The sequence below is a fragment of the Crinia signifera genome, chromosome 19 (assembly GCF_055691185.1).
Source record: "Crinia signifera chromosome 19, ASM5569118v1, whole genome shotgun sequence".
Classification (NCBI taxonomy): domain Eukaryota; kingdom Metazoa; phylum Chordata; class Amphibia; order Anura; family Myobatrachidae; genus Crinia; species Crinia signifera.
The window spans coordinates 121,751,849-121,770,579 of record NC_139226.1 but is presented as its reverse complement, the minus strand read 5'-3'; the positions used below and the strand labels follow the sequence as shown (position 1 = coordinate 121,770,579).

The 18,731-nt window shown below is 41.1% G+C and overlaps 1 protein-coding gene across 1 annotated transcript; it reads left to right on the top strand.

Moving 5' to 3' along the window:
• Positions 1-14,483: 14,483 nt before the first annotated feature.
• On the top strand, positions 14,484-15,224 carry LOC146041624 (paraneoplastic antigen Ma1 homolog). The gene has a single exon (XM_083161561.1). It carries the CDS (start codon positions 14,484-14,486, stop codon positions 15,222-15,224), a length of 741 nt encoding a protein of 246 aa, XP_083017687.1.
• The last annotated feature ends 3,507 nt before the right edge of the window (positions 15,225-18,731 follow it).

The window sequence follows — 18,731 nt, the reverse complement described above, 5'->3', positions numbered from 1 at the left end:
TGGCTGCACTGGCTGCGAATCATATCGCATTGCATGCAAATCGCATGCCATCCACGTTTAGCAGACCCCCACTATCCACGTCAGCCCAAAGTGTGGAAAGCACAGCGGTGCGCATCCTCCCGACCTGTTCATACCCCCTAGGGGTGGATCCAGGATAAAATGACAGGGGGGGCACCATGATAAAAGAGGGTTTGGGTGGGGGAGGGGGGGTGTTTGCGGTGCCAGTGTACATGCTAAGAGAGCGGCAGAGAAAAGGTGGGAATGGGATTAAAAATAGACCCTGGCATTTAAAGTACGCAGGCCCACCATGGCGACAAAAGTGAAGGATGTAGTTGTGGGAATGCCGAAGGCGCGCTCCGGAAAAGGGTGTGTGGCCACTCAATAGGGGGCGTGTCCTTGAGTGTAGTGTACCACACCATATACAACTTCTACACATTATGCAACAAAATACTAGACCCCATTATACTTGCCCATTACACATGATGCCAAATGGAATGAGCCAAAATTCACATAATGCCACATGGATTGTGTCAAAATTCACATAATGCCACAAGGATCGAGCCAAAATTCACATAATAATACACAGATTGAGCCAAAATTCAAATAATGCCACACGGATTGAGCCAAGATTCACATAATGTCACACGGATTGAGCCAAAATTCACATAATGGCACAAGGATTGAGCCAAAATTCACATAATGCCACATGGATTGAGCCAGAATTCACATAATGCCAAAAAGATTAAGCCAAAATTCACAATAAACAGGTACATTGTCCGCCAAAGGCGCGCATTAAACATTTACACCATAATTTCCATTACACGTTAAGTTACACACCATTATGTCCATTATGTATTATGCCAAACACCATGATGCCTATTAAAAATAATGCTACATAAGTGCTGCTTATCTACATGCTCATTGCCAAGGGTTCCATGCTCATTGCCAGAGGTTCCATGCTCGCTCATTCCACCCCTCCCCCCTTTAACCAGTTATCTCATTTAACCGGCTATATCTTCGGAACCCACTGACCCATTTACATGAGACAAGTATCATATTGAAGAACTTTTGAGTGGGCTTTGAAAGTTTTTGGTTCAGTGAAACTGGAACGTTTGGTTCCAGGGTAATTTGCCCTCAAATAACATGAACAGCCATGAAATTACATTACAAAAATAAAAAAATCGGTTTACCTGCAATATCTCTGGAACCGATTGACCTATATGGACTAGCCTGATATCATATTGAAGGCAAGCTTCTGTGATGTCAGGTGGGGAACTGGCAGCCGTCGGAACAGGGTGGGGGTCGGAAATAACGGGTCCCATATTATCCTATGGGGAAAAATATTACAGCTTTGCCAGGCGATATCTCCGGTTCCCGGGGGGGCTAGTGACATTGGGCTGGGCTCATTGGAAAGCCCTGGTCCTCAGCTACAAAATGGTATGTGCCCCGGTGCCCCCACCCTGAATCTGCCAATGATACCCCCAACTATCCGCGTCAGCTTGGAGTTGATTTTATAAAGTGTGGCGTGCCCGAAGCACGCAAAAAACGAGTATATTCCACGAGCGGAAAATTACGTGTATTCCGCGTGCACTTGCCACGCTTCGGGCTAGTTTTCACGTCCCATCGTGGGGCTTGCTGCGCTTGCTACGATCCGGGCTCGGTGGTTCGCTGCGTTCGCTACACTTTATAAATTCAACTCCACACCAACGTGGATAGTGGGAGGACGCATACTGCTGCGCTCGCCACGCTTTGGCTGATGTGGATATTTGGGGTGTGCTAAACGTGGATAGTGGGGGTGTGCTAAATCGCATTGCATGCAAATCACATATGGTTTGCATGCGATCCTCGGGCAGTGCCGCCACGAAACTACACAAATACCATTGCATCGCAGGAAAAATCGCATGAGATGTGCAATGCGATGCGATCCCAGTACCGCCGTGAAACTACACAAGCACTATGATTTCTATATATAATGAACATGACATACAATAAGTAGCAGTGAATTGTTGTTCATAATGTTAAGATGGACATAATATTGAAATTGTCAGAATGTATTCAGAAAGTCAATAATTGACATGTTGACATTTGCATACTTAGCTGATCTAAAGGTGGCCACACACTAGAAAGATCTGTGATCTTAAGATTTATATCTTAAGATCACAGATCTCTCTAGTGTGTGGCCACCTTTAGATCAGCTAAGTATGCAAATGTCAACATGTCAATTATTGACTTTCTGAATACATTCTGACAATTTCAATATTATGTCCATCTTAACATTATGAACAACAATTCACTGCTACTTATTGTATGTCATGTTCATTATATATAGAAATCATAGTGCTTGTGTAGCATCTGTGGGCATCTGCCCAACACAAAAGATTTAGTTCAAAAGAGTGCATTTTGACAAAAGATTTATCTTAAGATTTTAGAAAAAATTATAATAATGGGCTGGGCTATGTAGAAGGTAATGGGTTGGGCTATGTAGAAGGTATAAAAGTAGTGGCAGCTCAGTGCACATTCTGCTCTGTGACAAGTGGACTTGGTGTATATTTGCTGAACTTTCCACTTTAGCTACTGTGCTTTGATTTAACTGGCATTACAAGTCATTTTTCCGGTGTTCTACATTGCACTCGGTGGTGATGGATTCAGTGTCTGCTCACATGGATACAACCTCCCTTCTTCACTCCAGGGCCCCTAAAACTAGACCCCGTACCCACCACACTGGCATACCTCCACCTTAAGCACTTTATAATTCCCCTCAGCTGCATTATATTCAAGCACTTTATATTGGTCCCCTTTCTTTCCCCCTCCTATTTTACTTATGGGTACTACATGTAATAATAATGCCACCATGCTGCTAAAACACAGTTCCATTCCTCAGGCAAATAAACAATCCTGACCAGACCTGAGGGATCAAAACACAGCGATACGGGAATGACAGGTTCCATTTGGAACGCAAATAGGAAGTGAAGCTGGAACGCAAAAAGACGCAAACACCGGAAGTCGTCATCCTCAAGATATCCTGGGACAAGACGGAAGGCGGAAGTGACGCGATTTTTTGACCTCTTGGATGCCTATGGTCTATTGGACGGAAACACCTGAAAGTCTCTAGTGGTCAGGTAAAAAACGGGGCCCCACGTACCCTGCCCACCTCTTTAACATCTCAGGACTTCAGGTCGCACCAGTCCTTATTAGTTCCAGTGGCTCCAGAGGGGAATTTGTTGTTTTAATATTATATGTTTTTAATGACACTGTAATTTTCAAATAAAGAGATATCTGTTTCAAATATACAGTATCTCGCAGTGTCATTTCCCTCTTTTCTTCTGCCTTGGGAGCTCATGACATCATAGCATCCAGAAACAGAGGACATCGGGGATCAAAGATCTGTGTGATATGCGAATCTTTGTCTGACTCTGAGTGAGTACATTGGGTAGGGGGACCCACCCCTAACACATAATCGGTTTATGAAGTCTCTGTGTGACCATATCTATGGTTTATGAAAAGCGAATTTTGAATTGATATTTTGTGAGTGCATTTGAAAGGGGGGACATAACCTCCACTATAAATAAATCCCTCTGCATATACCTTTGCATATGAGCACTCTGTTTTGAATTCTGTAACTGACAATTTAGTCATAACAGTATTACACGAGGGAATCTGCCCTCTCTCTCCCTTTCTTGTCTTTTCTATATACAAACGTGGAAGGAGACATTGAAAAGGAGGACAAAAGGACATAAACAGGGGAGTATTAGTCTCCTTTCTTTAGAATATTCCTCCCTCACATCAATCTTTATAGCGCCCATATTTCACTGGTTCAGGTATCTTTCAACCCTTTTACAGTTTTCACAAAAGGTCCGGGTGTGTCCTTTTTTCACTTGAATTAGATACAGGCAGCCCCAACTGCACAGATTAGTGTAGACCCCACTCTGTTCTTCTTAAGTTATACCTCCACCTTCATCACATCAAAATATGCAAAAGCAAAGATGCCATTACGGGCAGCAAAGATACCATTATCCACCGTACAGCAATAATGTCTGTGTGACTACTGAAAAAGTGTCACACACAGTGTCCGGAGCTGGCTGGCGGCTATGAGGCTCTGACAGAACAGGGTTGAGTGTGGCTGGGAGCAGGAGGTGTCTACCTCCCGGGGCACACGCTGACTCCCACGATGCGTCTCCTGCCAGGTCCCCGCCGCACGTGTACGGCTGTCCGACTGTCAGAAAAGTAGGAGGACAGCTTCCGGGTTTATGCGCCGGGTCCTCCACGCCCCCAACACATGACCAGAAATTGGTCAGAATATTTGCATATCTTCCCTGCAGCAGGGAAGATGAACCGACGCCACATAAGATGCATCTGATGGTATTTGTTAAAAATACTGAACGATGTGCACTAAAAATCGAACAATTAATCGTTCAAACGATCAAAAACAATGAAATCGGACGATAAATCGTTCTAATGTGTGGGCACCTTTAGCCCTTAACCAAAACTCATTATCAGTATAGTCCAACATGTGGCATATGTACCCTTTGTCAAGGATGACCAAGGTCACATAGGTCTGAAATGCATTGGTCTACACTGCATGCTGCTATTAATACCTTGGACTGACTGATCTACTGCCATTTAAGCTTGTGAGTGTCAGAAATAGGGAGAGACTGCAGACTCCCTACTTTATGTACCATCCATCCTGACACTCACCTCCACTGCTTGGTAGGACCTCTTTTAATTTTCTTATATGTTGATGAATATTATTTGATGATATCCGACTATGATGCCTATTAACTTTGACACTCACCACCAATGCTTGGTAAGATTTCATCCATGCCTTTCAATTTCTGTGATTAACTTTATAAAGTGTCTATATTTTTTTATATTTTTATATATAATTATTTGTGTGGAAGAACACAGTGCACCACAAGTTTTATTTTTTTGCACTTTCCCCTTCTGCCTATAGAGAGATAGTAGCTTGTTGGGATGTACATCCCCTGTATTTTCTATGTTCTCTGACATTTTTTAAAATGCTTCAAATGGATGCAACAACTGTGGTCATGATAGATGATTACTGAAATGTATGATATTTAATCTGGGAGTACCATCCCCAAAAGGACCAACAAAAGAGAGGGAGATAGAGAGAGACAAAGAGAGAACACAACTCTGTGTTCCAACTTACAGAAACATGTTTTTTAATATGAAGAGACATAAAAACAAAAAAAAAAAGCCCTTTAAGACTGTTTGTGTGTTTGCTTTCTATACTTGAACCACCAATCAATCTTTTTGATATATGGTTTGTAAAAAAATCCAATGGATCTAAAAGTATACCAGCTCACCAAGTGTCACCCAAAAAAATTTCAGATTGACCACACATTAATTGTTTCACTTTATTTAATTATACTGAAAATCATAAAACTTATCAAAATACAATTCAGATGTAGCCACTCTCATACATCCTCCCTATGGTGTATAGAACAGTCAACGAGGCACACTGCACCTCGATGCAGGGCAATAAATTATGTTTCAGCTTGGCGCAGCACGGTGTATATATTTGTTATACTGAGAAGGTACTACACTATGATATTTTTTGGGTGCATTGGAGTCATGAGATTTCTATGAAGAGCATACTGAAGACTAGAAGACAAACTAATGCATATATGCATATATGGACTAAGGTGTAAATTTACTAAGATGGGACGTTTTTTTGAAGATGGGATGTTGCCCATAACAACCATCCACAACAATCATAGCAAAATTTCTGTTTTAGGAGATAACTAGAAAAAGTTGTCCACCAGTGGTTCCTAGAAAGATGAATAAAATAAGTCATATACTAGTAATGGATCAATGGATCAATTCAATTCAGCTGTACCCCCTGTATACAGATACAAAGTTAAATAGATCCTCATATGTTAAAAAAAAAAAGCTTCAGAATCTCAATTAAGAATGCAGTCAATTGAAAGTCCAATTTTTATTACAAGGGGTGAGATTTAATAGGATGAGAGATTCAGAAGTGAGAGATTTGGTAAGAAATTTCCAGGTTTTTTTAACTGCCAATCATTTACACTTCAAAATCAAACTGGTTTTGCAGTGTAAATGATTGCCGCTTTAAAAAAAAACTGGAGATTGCTTACCAAATATCTCACTTCGTGAATCTCTCATCCTATTACATTTCCCCCAGAAATCTTAAAGATATTCAATAAGTGTACATATTGATATTTAGCAAACAACATATACTTTTTGTTAAACATGTGATCATTTTAAATTTTCTATGAAACCTTCATCTTTGACAATTCCATCAGCAATCATTATATCAAACATTTGTTTTTTAAAAGATTCCTGTACTATACAATCTTTAACAATAAAACAATAAGAAAAGGCCTAGAACAAGGATCAGTCAAATAAAAAAAATATAATATTTTGGTACTCTTTACCTAGAACGGCGCCCATCGGGGTGATCGCGGGATCGCGGGCAGTACATAAACGGCCGCGACGCGATGCCCGCGATCACCGCGATTTTCCCATAGGGAACAATGTTAAAAAGCCAGATTGACCGCGATTTTGCATTCAATGCCTCAATGCCCGCGATTTTACCATAGGAATCAATGTTAAATGGGCTACAGAGCCCAAATAGGCTCAATTAACCCTTAAATGTCACCCCAATTTTTTGACGCCACCCCACGATCCACGCCAACCCGAAGCGTGGCGAGCGCAGCGAGCCCGCGAGGGGCGGCGGTACGCGTCCTCCGACCTTTTCATGCCCTACTATCCACGTCGGCGTGGAGTTGAGAATAGAATAGTGTGGCGAGCGCAGCGAGCCACCGAGCCCGAAGCGTGGCGAGCGCAGCGAGCCCCGCGAGGGGACGCGGATACCTTCACAGTTATACGCGTTCCCTCGCGGACTTCACAGGTGTCCGTGGCGACGCCGACACCTGTGAAGCCCGCGAAGGGACGCGTTTACCTGTGAAGGTATCCGCGTCCCCTCGCGGGGCTCGCTGCGCTCGCCACGCTTCGGGCTCGGTGGCTCGCTGCGCTCGCCACACTATTCTATTCTCAACTCCACGCCGACGTGGATAGTAGGGCATGAAAAGGTCGGAGGACGCGTACCGCCGCCCCTCGCGGGCTCGCTGCGCTCGCCACGCTTCGGGTTGGCGTGGATCGTGGGGTGGCGTAAAAAAATTGGGGTGACATTTAAGGGTTAATTGGGTCTATTTGGGCTCTGTAGCCCATTTAACATTGATTCCTATGGGAAAATCGCGGGCATTGAGGCATTTTACATTAAAATCGCGGTCAATTAGGCTTTTTAACATTGTTCCCTATGGGAAAATCGCGGTCATCGCGGGTACACGATTTTGATGTACCCGCGATTTACCCGCGATGCCCGCGATTTTTTACCCCCGACGCCCGCGATTCTGATCGCGGGCGCCGTTCTAGGTAAAGAGTACCAATATTTTTATTAAGACCATTTATAATACGTGTGTCTAAAGAGAAGATCAGAATTCCCCCTCATGTGACAGCTTTTACATGTTCCAATGTAGTAAAAGTCAAATCTTTAGGGTCAGAATTATATTTCTCCACGAAATGCCTAAGTAGATTATAACTTACCATATATACTCGAGTATAAGCCTACTTTTTCAGAACATTTTTTTATGCTGAAAAAGCGCCCCTCGGCTTATACTCGAGTGAGGGTTCCACTTGAGTCAATACGTTTTCCCAGTTTTTAGTTGTAAAATTAGGTGCCTCGGCTTATATTCGGGTCGACTTATACTCGAGTATATACGGTATTAGATAATTTTTAATACTTCACAAGTGTTCCCTAATTCTGATTTTTGTACATCTTTTAGTTTTTCCTACATATTATAGGCTGCATTTACAGGTTATTCTTTAGATAACAAAATCTGTATTACATACTGTATGATCTTATAGGGTATACTTAGTAGTTCCTTCTTCTTCCCAACTTAAAGTTTTCTTTTCCATGAATTTCACGCAAATACAGTGGTTACATTGATAATACTCTACTTTTAAAAAGTTATCTTCTTCTTTGCTTTGTCTCATTTGGACTGATCTGTGCAAGCTTACTTGGACCCAGAATCCTCTTGAGGGTTATGGTTTTTCTGAACACCAGATCAGGGTTGTTCAGAAGATGAGGGCCCAAAATGGTCTCTTTAAGTAAAATATCCCAATGTTTTAAAATATTTTCTCAATCTTACAATTTTCCATACTAAACTGTCTATTGAAAGATCTGCTTTGAGCTCCAATTCCTGAGGCTTAGATTCTATGGAAGCCTACCTTCCCTTTAACTAAAGTTTTACATCTTGCATTTTCTATCAAATGTATTTTGATATCCTCTCTCTTTTGCGATTTAATAGGATGTGCGATGCCATGAAATTAGCTATACAAAAAATTGGTGAATATTTATTCACAAAAACATAAAACACATAAAACACATAAAAACCTCTAAAGTATGAAAACACATCTCTTTGGTAACAAACAACACACTTAAGTGCACCTGGACAGTGCCTATAGGCTTCACTTCTCACACTGCCCCTTCTGAGAGTTATACAATATGAACTTGCTCAGCACCACCTTCCCCCCCACCCTGCATTACTCGATGATTGTGCAGATACTGCTCAGGGTACTGACCCCAAAATTCAAATCATCGCAAAAGACAGCTCTTACCACAAAAACGGTCCTTTGTGATTTTCTTCATGCATAAAGTGTTAGTAAATGGCAATATACATGTGGAGAGTGTCTGGATGCATTGCATATAATATCTACCCACACCCTGTAGTTAGCGGGGAGGGGGGCATGGTTACATTCACATAGGTATCTAGGACAGTACAAGATGATACGGTTGGAGGGGTTACAGTCACACTGTAGCCTGGGACAGTACAAATGACACACAAAATGTCACACACAAACTGTAGCTTAGGGGGTCTTGGACAGTAGAAGATGGCACACACACCAACACACACTGTAGCTTGAGAGCATGGTCACATACACACTTTTGCCTTGTAGGCTACAAAATGACACAAACACACACTATAGCTTTCAGGGGGTCGAGCTAGTGACATATACTGGAACCTGGAGGAACGAAGAGATGGGAATATAAAGAGTATCTTATGTAATCTTTTGGGCCGGTGATAATGTAACGATGGTGGGTAATGTGTTTTGTTTTGGGCGTGAACCCAGTGCTGGGACTACTGTTTAGGACTGTCATGGCGCACCCTGCTCTACCTCTGTTGACCCCCTCTGACTGATAACTGATACCTGCGGGAACTATGCTTCACCTACAATCACCACATTTAGAGGGGCGAATTAGGTCTGCCCCAACTCCGGTGCAACCAGGTCTTAGGAGTTGACAAAGTATCAGTGATCGTCAGAGGAGAGGGATCAAAAGGAGATCTAACTACAGGTCCTGCCTAGGAAAAGAAAACTACCTAATGGCACAAGGCCAAGGACGGGGGAGGCGATCTAGTCGCAGACACAATAAATAACAAAACTAGGGTACCTCCAGCAATACCTATGCTGAGAATAACAAACAGGAATAAAGTAAACAGGGTACAAACACACAATACCCCAAAACTATGAAAGCTAGGCCCATAGACAATGCATGAATGCAGTATCATATGGCATATGCCTAAATAATCAAGAAGTGATCCTACCAATGTGGAGGTGTTGGAGCCACAAGTGGTGACTATTGTATTTTATGTATGTGAAATGGACCCCTGGATTTCTGTAATCATTTAAACAATAATTCCCTCAATATTAAACTGACAATTAACATCAATAAATATGTCTGAACTAGCAGCCTCATCCCCCGGGACTACTCTGTGATAAGCAGGGAGTGCTTTGTCAGTTACTGTCACTGTTAGGCAGTCCCTTCAAAAGGCAGGTAAAATAAACCACTTCTCCTCTCCCTACCTTCTGGCTCCCTAGACACACATCAACAATGTACACCAGTCTAGCTCTTGGGACAAACCTAGCCTACCCTACCCATTTCTGCCCCAAGGACATACTTCTTATCCTACCCAAATAGGACATTTAAATCTGACGCATCAGTATATTGTACTCATTTAAAATGATACAAATTAAAAATGTGATAATAACATACTTAATTATATGCTAAACCGCCACTCTTATGTAGTTTGCTGGAGAAAACTAAAGTGCACCAATATTAGAATTCAGTAGAAAGTGCACATTTAGCATATATTAAATCAATATTTATTCAAAAAGCCCTATAATAAAGATTTGACATAGATAAAAGCATATAATCAATTCCTAATCACAGGTAATTCATTCAGCAGTGACATGTGATCTGCTGAATGAATTACCTGTGATTAGGAATTGATTATATGCTTTTATGTATATCCGACTTATATTATAGGTCTTTCTTTAATACATATTGATTTAATATATGCTAAATGTGCACTTTCTATTTAATTTTAATATTCTTATTCTACCCCCTTTCCTTCTTGGATTTGTGTGTTTCATTTTTTTCCTGTGTGGGCTAAGGTGTTTTTCATGTGGGATGTTTTTTTTTTTTTTTTTTTTGTCTGTGCATGCAACTCCAATGTCAATTGTACAGAGTTGATGTTCAGATGCATGTACCAAGAAGTGTATTATAAATGACAGAGAGAAAAAGAAAGAGAGAAAGAAAGATGAATTCCAGGTATTAGGGATATACATGATTGTACATACATGGTGTAATCAAACTTACTGAGGTACTAATGCAGCCACCTGTGCCTAAGCATGGCTATCTCTTTAAACCTGGACTGTTGGGGTGCCTTGAGGACAGAACTTGGAAACCAGAAGTAAAGCATAGCAGATTAGAGGAATATTAGTTGGATTTAAGTGAAAAGACCATTTACCTTCCACCATAAATATGATTTCTTTGTGAGCTTTGAAATAAATTAACATTCTACACTTTATATGAAGCAGTTACATTAGCAAGCTGCCTCTGAGAGTGCACACATAATTAATGATAATTATTAAAATGCTTGGCTGGATGCTTATATGAATATTGAATGTGAAGCCATGTTGGTATTGCCGCTATGTTGTAATAAATCTAATTATTTTTAAAGCAGTTCATGACAACAAGACAATTAGTAGTGGCACAATTTTCCAGGCTATTGTTACATTGCTGCTCGCAGGCACGACTCAGTAAAGAAGAGTAAAACTATTGGACGTGGCTTGAAATTTGTCACATTCTGTCTAGTTCAGCTGTCTAAAAACAATTTAAAACCTGGCTATGCGATCATTTCTTCAGGCAGTATTATTTGATTTATGCAATCGCTAAAATTGTATCTTTTCTTTAATGTTTGATACATTTTAAAAAGCAAGGGGGAAAATGCCAAAGTGGACATATGTATAATATGTATACTTTAGGGCAGAGAAGGGAAAGGGGGGACATGATAGAAACTTTCAAATATATCAAGGGTTTTAACAAGGTACAGGTGGGAGACATTAGTCACAGGAAGAAGAGCAGCAGAACACGAGGACATGCACTGACACTAGAGGGAGGAAGATTCAGGGGAAATTTGAGGAAGAATTACTTCACAGAAAGAGTAGTAGATAAGTGGAATAGCCTCCCATCAGAGGTGGTAGAGACAAATACAGTAGTACAAATTAAACATGCTTGGGATAGGCATATTGATATCCTTACAAAAAAATAAGGATCAAATATGGTTTGAGGTAACATGTTTAAAAAAGGGGCAGACTAGATGGGCAAGTGGTTCTTATCTGCCGTCAAATTCTATATTTCTATGTAATTACTACCTTAAACCAATTCCAAATTCTCACTAAAACCCTATATGAGCATTGCAATTTTGTTTGACCACGCTCTGAATTTTAAGCAGCTCCAGTAAAAAAGTAGTATTAGGGTTTGGTGCTAGGAGCGCTAATTTTTAATTAGCGCTCCTAGCACCAAACCTATATGAGCATTGTTTGTGTCTGTCATGTATTTTATGGCTACTCTTATTTCCTCCTGTGATAAATAAAAAAAATACTGCTACTGTAGGTTAATTGAATTCTGACATAAAAATGAATCTACAGATTGAGCAGCTCACACTGGACCTGCTCCTGGTGATTGTATCGTTATTGGCCAGCCGCCCACCAGCCGCCAAAAGGGGGCATGCACATAAGGCGATCCCCGCTGCTCCCCCATTGCTACCCGCACAGCACCACCCACTCGTCCTGCCCATCTCCCTGAAGTGGAGACGGGCAGGGAATCTGCTCCCCGCCGCCATGTTGACAGGGATGCATTAGCGTGTGGGACGCTCGCGTGCCCCCGTCAGATGGAGCTCCTGATCACCAGCCTGTGCCAGTTGGCAATAGTTCAGGCTGGCTGACCGGCGCTCCATCTGGATGAACTACACCATCCACTAAGCAGATTCATCTGGCACACAAGGTACGCCTCCTTCAGTTCGCAGCTGACGGCTACACCACATGATTTTTCATGTTGTAGTACCTGTTTATTAGATAGTTATTTAAGGAACACCGTTGAGCATGTAATAGTTTTACTATTGTTGTATTCAATGATTTTTTGTATACTAAGGGATTTATATATAATATAAATTATAGGATGTTGTGACTATCCCTCACAGAGGGAATAAAATATCCCATGAACTTCTGCAGTAAATACTTTAATACCACTGTAGAATTTCAACACACCTGGATTATAACCCCTTTTCCACTGAGGATATGGAATATCTCATCTAATCGCGATAATGGATTGGTGTATGGACTGTACCAACTTTGCTACAAATTGGGGGAGAGACTTTAGAGCAGAGATTGTTTAATAAATATTGTACAATGTCAATAAAGTTAGAGGGCATGAGATTGAGAGTGACAGTTGGTATGAGAGAAATTCAGCTGCAGCGTTAGGGAGCATATGGAGGGGAGGCGGATCGCAAGAGGAAGTCTGAAGGGCTGGAGGACAGACCAAGTGAGTGGTGAGTGTCTGACACCTCCCAAAATAGCTGGGGTCTGCTCCACTACAGTCTGAGCTTATATACAGGCTAACCTCATCTCACGACAGCGCAGCGCTCCACCATATTAGTGCTGAGAGGAACATAACACTATCAAGCCAAGTGGTATTAGGATTGCGCTGTTTCTCAAAGATCGGATGATGTATTATAAGTGACATATATATATTTCTTTCGGCTAGCCACTTTCAAGAGGACAGTAAAAGAGTCACTATTGCTCAGCAAAAGTAAAGACTATATCTTTAGTGAATAAGTCTGTTTACTGGTATACCCATCATAACAGTGAGAGGAGCTAACACGTTGTCCAGTCACCTTAGCAACAGACAAGCTGTCAGTACAGCTTTATCTCTCCCTAATAGGTTGAGAGAAAATAGTCTTCAGTGAGACTACTATTGTAGACAATATTGTAATGCTGATTCAGTATAAATAAAAACACCTTATTATAGCTAAACCCGGCTGTAATAGCCTGGGGAAGCTAGATGGTGTGGCTGTAACATAAACTTAAGTGTTACTTGGAAGTGAAAGGGATGATTTACAGCTACTTTGACATACAATGAGCAAGCTATAAAGAGGAGTGTCTATCGCTGCACAAGAGGTATACAGAAAAGAAGACGATATACCAGTGGATATAATAGAGATTCAGAAGATTAACCTGACTATCCATTTACATATGTTGGAACAGTAAAACTACAGTAGTACACTGTCAGTGTGTACCATATTAACTTATTGTACAGATTACTTTACAGAAAAGTCACCGAAAAGCTAAACCCGGTCCCTGACCTGACCTGGGGACGCTCATTGAATTCAGTGTAGTAGAGGATAAACTGCAGTTTGTCAAGTTGCAAGCATCTCTGTAGAAATATTGGATTTTGCTAAAGCTTAAACTAACAAGCTCGTCAAAACTAAAGGGTCAATTAAAAGGTGGATAGGAAGTACTATATAAATACCTACCATTTACCAAGGAATTTGGGATTCTAGTGGGTTCATTTGCATTCTGTTAAGACTAGTGTTATAGAGTGATCACCTATAAGAAAAATATAGATTGTTAAGTGTGATATATAAACTTGATAGTACAAATATATAGATTATTGTGCAATAATACACTTTTGAGTATAAGTTGTAAAACTTCCTATTATTGCTTTAACCCAGTTGGTTTACAGCATTTATGGTAAGATAACACTCTTCTGTCATAGACGGCGCTGTATAAATCATCAGCTGGAGGAGTTCATGTTCCTGTTAAATAAAATTTGATTTGATGTGTAGAACTTTCATCGTATTTATTTAAAATACGACTAAACAAAAAGTAAATTTGTTATAACATCTATATTAACCAAAGGGGTTTTCCCCAAGCTCACCTCTTTGTTGTATTAAATATTACGATTACATTCTAACAGATATAAACAGATATATCTGTAAAGTTTGGGGTGGAGGCAAATAAATTAAGGTATCATATAATCCATCGAAGATACCGTTACATATTGGAGGCACTGCTTGAGATCCAACAGGCATAAAATGGAACATCTATGCAGCCAAGATGTACATGAATGGATTTTAAGGCATGGACTGGATGTAGATTGCAGCTTTGCCATTGGAGGTAAATTTGAAAGTATGACTGATGCTGAAATCCTGGATGAAGTAGATAGAATTTATGGGATGAGGAAACCTAAATTAATTGATAAACATACTACCACTAACGGAGAGGAAGTGAATGCCATTCTAATCACCAATGTAAACAAATTGGACTCTACTCTGATTCCGGCACAGCTAATTACAACACAACTACCTCATGTAAGGTGGAAGCTAATTTGGCCAGATATTTCGGTGGTGGAACAGATGGAAGTGAGAGCTGAGAGTTATGGGACCAGTATTGTTGATGGAGAACGAACATCAGAGATCCCAAAAAACCCTGATAATTCTGGGGAAAAACTACCAGATGTCACTGTGGATACAGTAATGGATAAAGTAGTCAGCCAATTTGAACGATGGCATTATGAAGGGGGGTATAGGAGATTGCGCATCTTCTCGGGCATAATACCAGTACCCGCTGGAGAAGAGAGCTATGATACCTGGAAAGAAACCGCGATCCAACATTCAGAAGAATGGAGATGCCCAGAACACGTGAAGAAACAGCGTATCGTAGAAAGCCTTAGAGGACCTGCTATGGGCATTATTCAAGCGACTCGGCGAAGCAATACCAATGCCACTCTGCAAGACTACTTTGAGGCTTTAGACTACTCTTTTGGTACTTTATAGGATGTAGGAGATATATTATCCAGGTTAAATCACACCTATCAAGAGCCAAATGAGACTTTGACTAATTACATATATCGCATCAATAAAATAATATACAAGTTGCTAGACAAGGGTGGAATCCAAGGGACAGAAATTGATGCAACTCGCTTAAAATACGTACTGAGAGGAGCCTTGACTGCCAACCCAGTGGCACAACGGTTGAGATGTAACCTTTCTATTGATACTGCACCAACCCTTAGCGAATTAATAAAGGAAGTTAAACTAGAGGAAGTACAGATAGAGAACAGAGAGAGGAATCTAAAGAGGGTAAAGGTTGTAATTCCAACCCCTGAGGTAAACCATGTACCTGATAGATTATATAAATTAATGGAAGAACAGAATAAAAAACTGGACCAACTCATTGCTCTTCAGACAAATGTAATAACTGATGCCTCCAGTGTGAATACGAGTAGGGGGAGAGGGTATCGGAGACGGACAGATTCTTACCGAAACTATACCTGTTAAAGATGTGGACAAGAGGGACACCGAAGTTTTGAATGTTCACCAAATGGGGGTTACCAAAGACGGATGAGTAGTAGCAGCGATTCAAGATCTACAAATCAGACGGAAAACTTGCCAGGGACATCGATGAACCCCGCACCGAGTCCCAATCTATAGAGGTAACATCAATGGGGAACAATCTTTGGTACAACCAGCTACAAAATGGTCTCGTGGGAGAAGCCCCCATGGTCCCTGCTTTGATTAATGGACACTATTGTAGCGTCCTATTGGACAGTGGGTCACAAGTATCCATAATCTTTGAGAGTTGGTACAAACAGTATCTTAACGATGTACCTTTGAATTCAATGGAAGGTTTAGTGATCTGGGGCTTAAGTAATCAGAAATACCCCTATTTAGGATATGTGACAACTCATATACAATTTATGGACGATGATTCTCATTATCAAACCCCATTACCATTCCTAGCTCTAGTATGTCCTGATTCGCCTTCGGGTCAAAAGGTCGTATCAGTGATCGTAGGAACAAACTCCAACATGTTTAAGACATTGACACAGTGGTGTCTAACACAGGACAATTTACAGCCCACTAGTATGGGAAAGGGAGCTAACTCTTTTAATACTATCCTTAATCATGAACCTGGACAAGGGATTGAAGATAGAGACAATACGTTTATGGGCAGAATTAGGGAATGCTTCAAGGGAAGTGACATCTCCGAGGATGATATGGACCTTCTCATTCATAGGATTAAAGGCATTGAGTCAGTGTTTTCCCTGAGTGAATGGGACATAGGGACAGTGAAAGGAGTGGAACACCGGATCCGACTAACGGATGATACTCCTTTTCGAGAAAGATCCAGAAGACTGGCTCCCGCTGACTTCGATGATGTCCGTCTGCATTTGAAACGATTATTGGAAACTCACGTTATTGCCGAGTCCCAGAGTCAATATGCATCCCCTATTGTAGTTGCCAGGAAGAAAAATGGAGATATAAGGCTGTGTATAGACTATAGGACCCTTAACAACAGAACCATTGAGGATCAATACACAGTACCCAAAGTTGAAGAAGCATTAGACTGTCTTCAAGGGAGTAAATGGTTTTCGGTCTTGGATTTACGATCTGGGTATTATCAAATACCTATGCATCCGAATGATTGTGCCAAAACGGCGTTCATCTGCCCGATTGGTTTTTTTGAATTCCTTAAGATGCCACAAGGGATCAAAGGGGCACCTGCTACTTTCCAACGCACTATGGAAAATGTGATAGGGGACATGTGCTACCGGGAAGTCCTAGTGTATTTGGATGATGTCATAGTCTTCGGTAAGACTCTCGAAGAACATAACCAGCGATTAATCAAAGTACTTGAGAGGTTACATCAAAGAGGATTGAAATTGTCTATTGACAAGTGTCGGTTATGTCAAACCACTGTCAAGTACTTAGGCCATGTGGTTAGTCGCCATGGTGTATCCACTGACCCTGATAAAGTTGCGACAGTGAAAGAGTGGCCTAAACCACTGACACTCAAAGAACTACGTTCCTTCCTAGGGTTTAGCGGGTATTATCGTCGGTTTATACAGCAGTATGCAAAAATAGCCAAACCACTGACAGATCTGACCAAAGGGTATCCCCCTGTAGGACAAAAGAGATATCCGGCTGGCAAATATCATCATCCACACAAACCTTTTGGCGAAAGATGGACTGAGAAATGTGATGAGGCCTTTCAACAATTAAAACTTCATCTAACCCACTCCCCAGTGTTAGCATATGCTGACTCAAACTTGCCTTATGAGGTACATATTGACGCTTCAAGGGATGGTATAGGAGGAGTACTTTACCAATGGCAAGATCAGAGACTTAGACCTATTGCATATGTTAGTAGAAGTCTTTCCGCCAGTGAAAAAAACTATGCGGTCCACAAGCTTGAATTTCTAGCCCTCAAATGGACTGTGGTGGAAAAATTCCATGATTATCTGTATGGGGCTAAGTTTGTCGTGATAACTGATAACAATCCGCTTACCTATATTCAATCCTCTGCCAAGTTAGATGCTACCGGACATAGGTGGCTTGCTGCATTATCCAACTATAATTTCAGCCTGAAGTATAAGCCCGGTATAACCAACATCGATGCCGATGCTTTATCTAGAGTGCCCCATCTCTGCGATAGTACCATCAGTGAGAATGATGACTGGGTAGAATTACCTGCTTCAGCTGTTCAAGGGCTCTGTCAGCAAATTTACTGTATAAATGAGAAGATGTCAGAAAGGGTCAGTGCTTTGGGAGCCTCTGGGAGAGCTTTACCCTTAATGTACTGTTGGATAACACAGGAAGAAATGAGAGAGTTACCTAGGTTGTCCAAAGACGATATATATAAAGCACAGAGGAAGGACCCCGAGATCAGAGAAATAATAAGATTGTTGGAACATAATAATCTACAGGACAATAATAAATCATTTCCGGAGACTCTAAAATTTAAGATACTGTGTCGACAAAAGAAACAACTGGCTGTGAAAAAAGGAATTCTATATCGGATTACCAAATACAGTGACAAATTTAAAGAACAATTAGTGATCCCAACCGAGTTTATACCAATGATAATGCGAGCTCTGCACGACCTTCATGGACACCTAGGGTATAGAAAGACTCAACAATTGATAGCTGAGAGAGTGTATTGGCCCAGGATGAATAGAGATATTGAGAGGTACTGTTATCATTGCAAAAATTGCATTTTGAGAAAGACATTGCCACAACAAGCTGCTGGATTGGGTTACTTACAGAGTGCAGGGCCAATGGATCTTGTTTGTATAGACTTTCTTTCATTGCAAGGACCAGATGGGAAGGATTCAAATATACTAATTGTAACAGATCACTTTACACGTTATGCTCAAGCATTTGTTACTACTGATCAAAAGGCTATTACAGTCGCCAAGACTCTCTGGGAGAGGTTCTTTGTGCATTATGGTCTCCCAGCTCGCATGCACTCAGACAGAGGACCTGATTTTGAAAGTCAAC

What these genes read in the sequence shown, in the direction of transcription:
- LOC146041624 (XM_083161561.1), top strand. Translation starts at nt 14,484, where the DNA reads ATGGAACATCTATGCAGCCAAGATGTACATGAATGGATTTTAAGGCAT.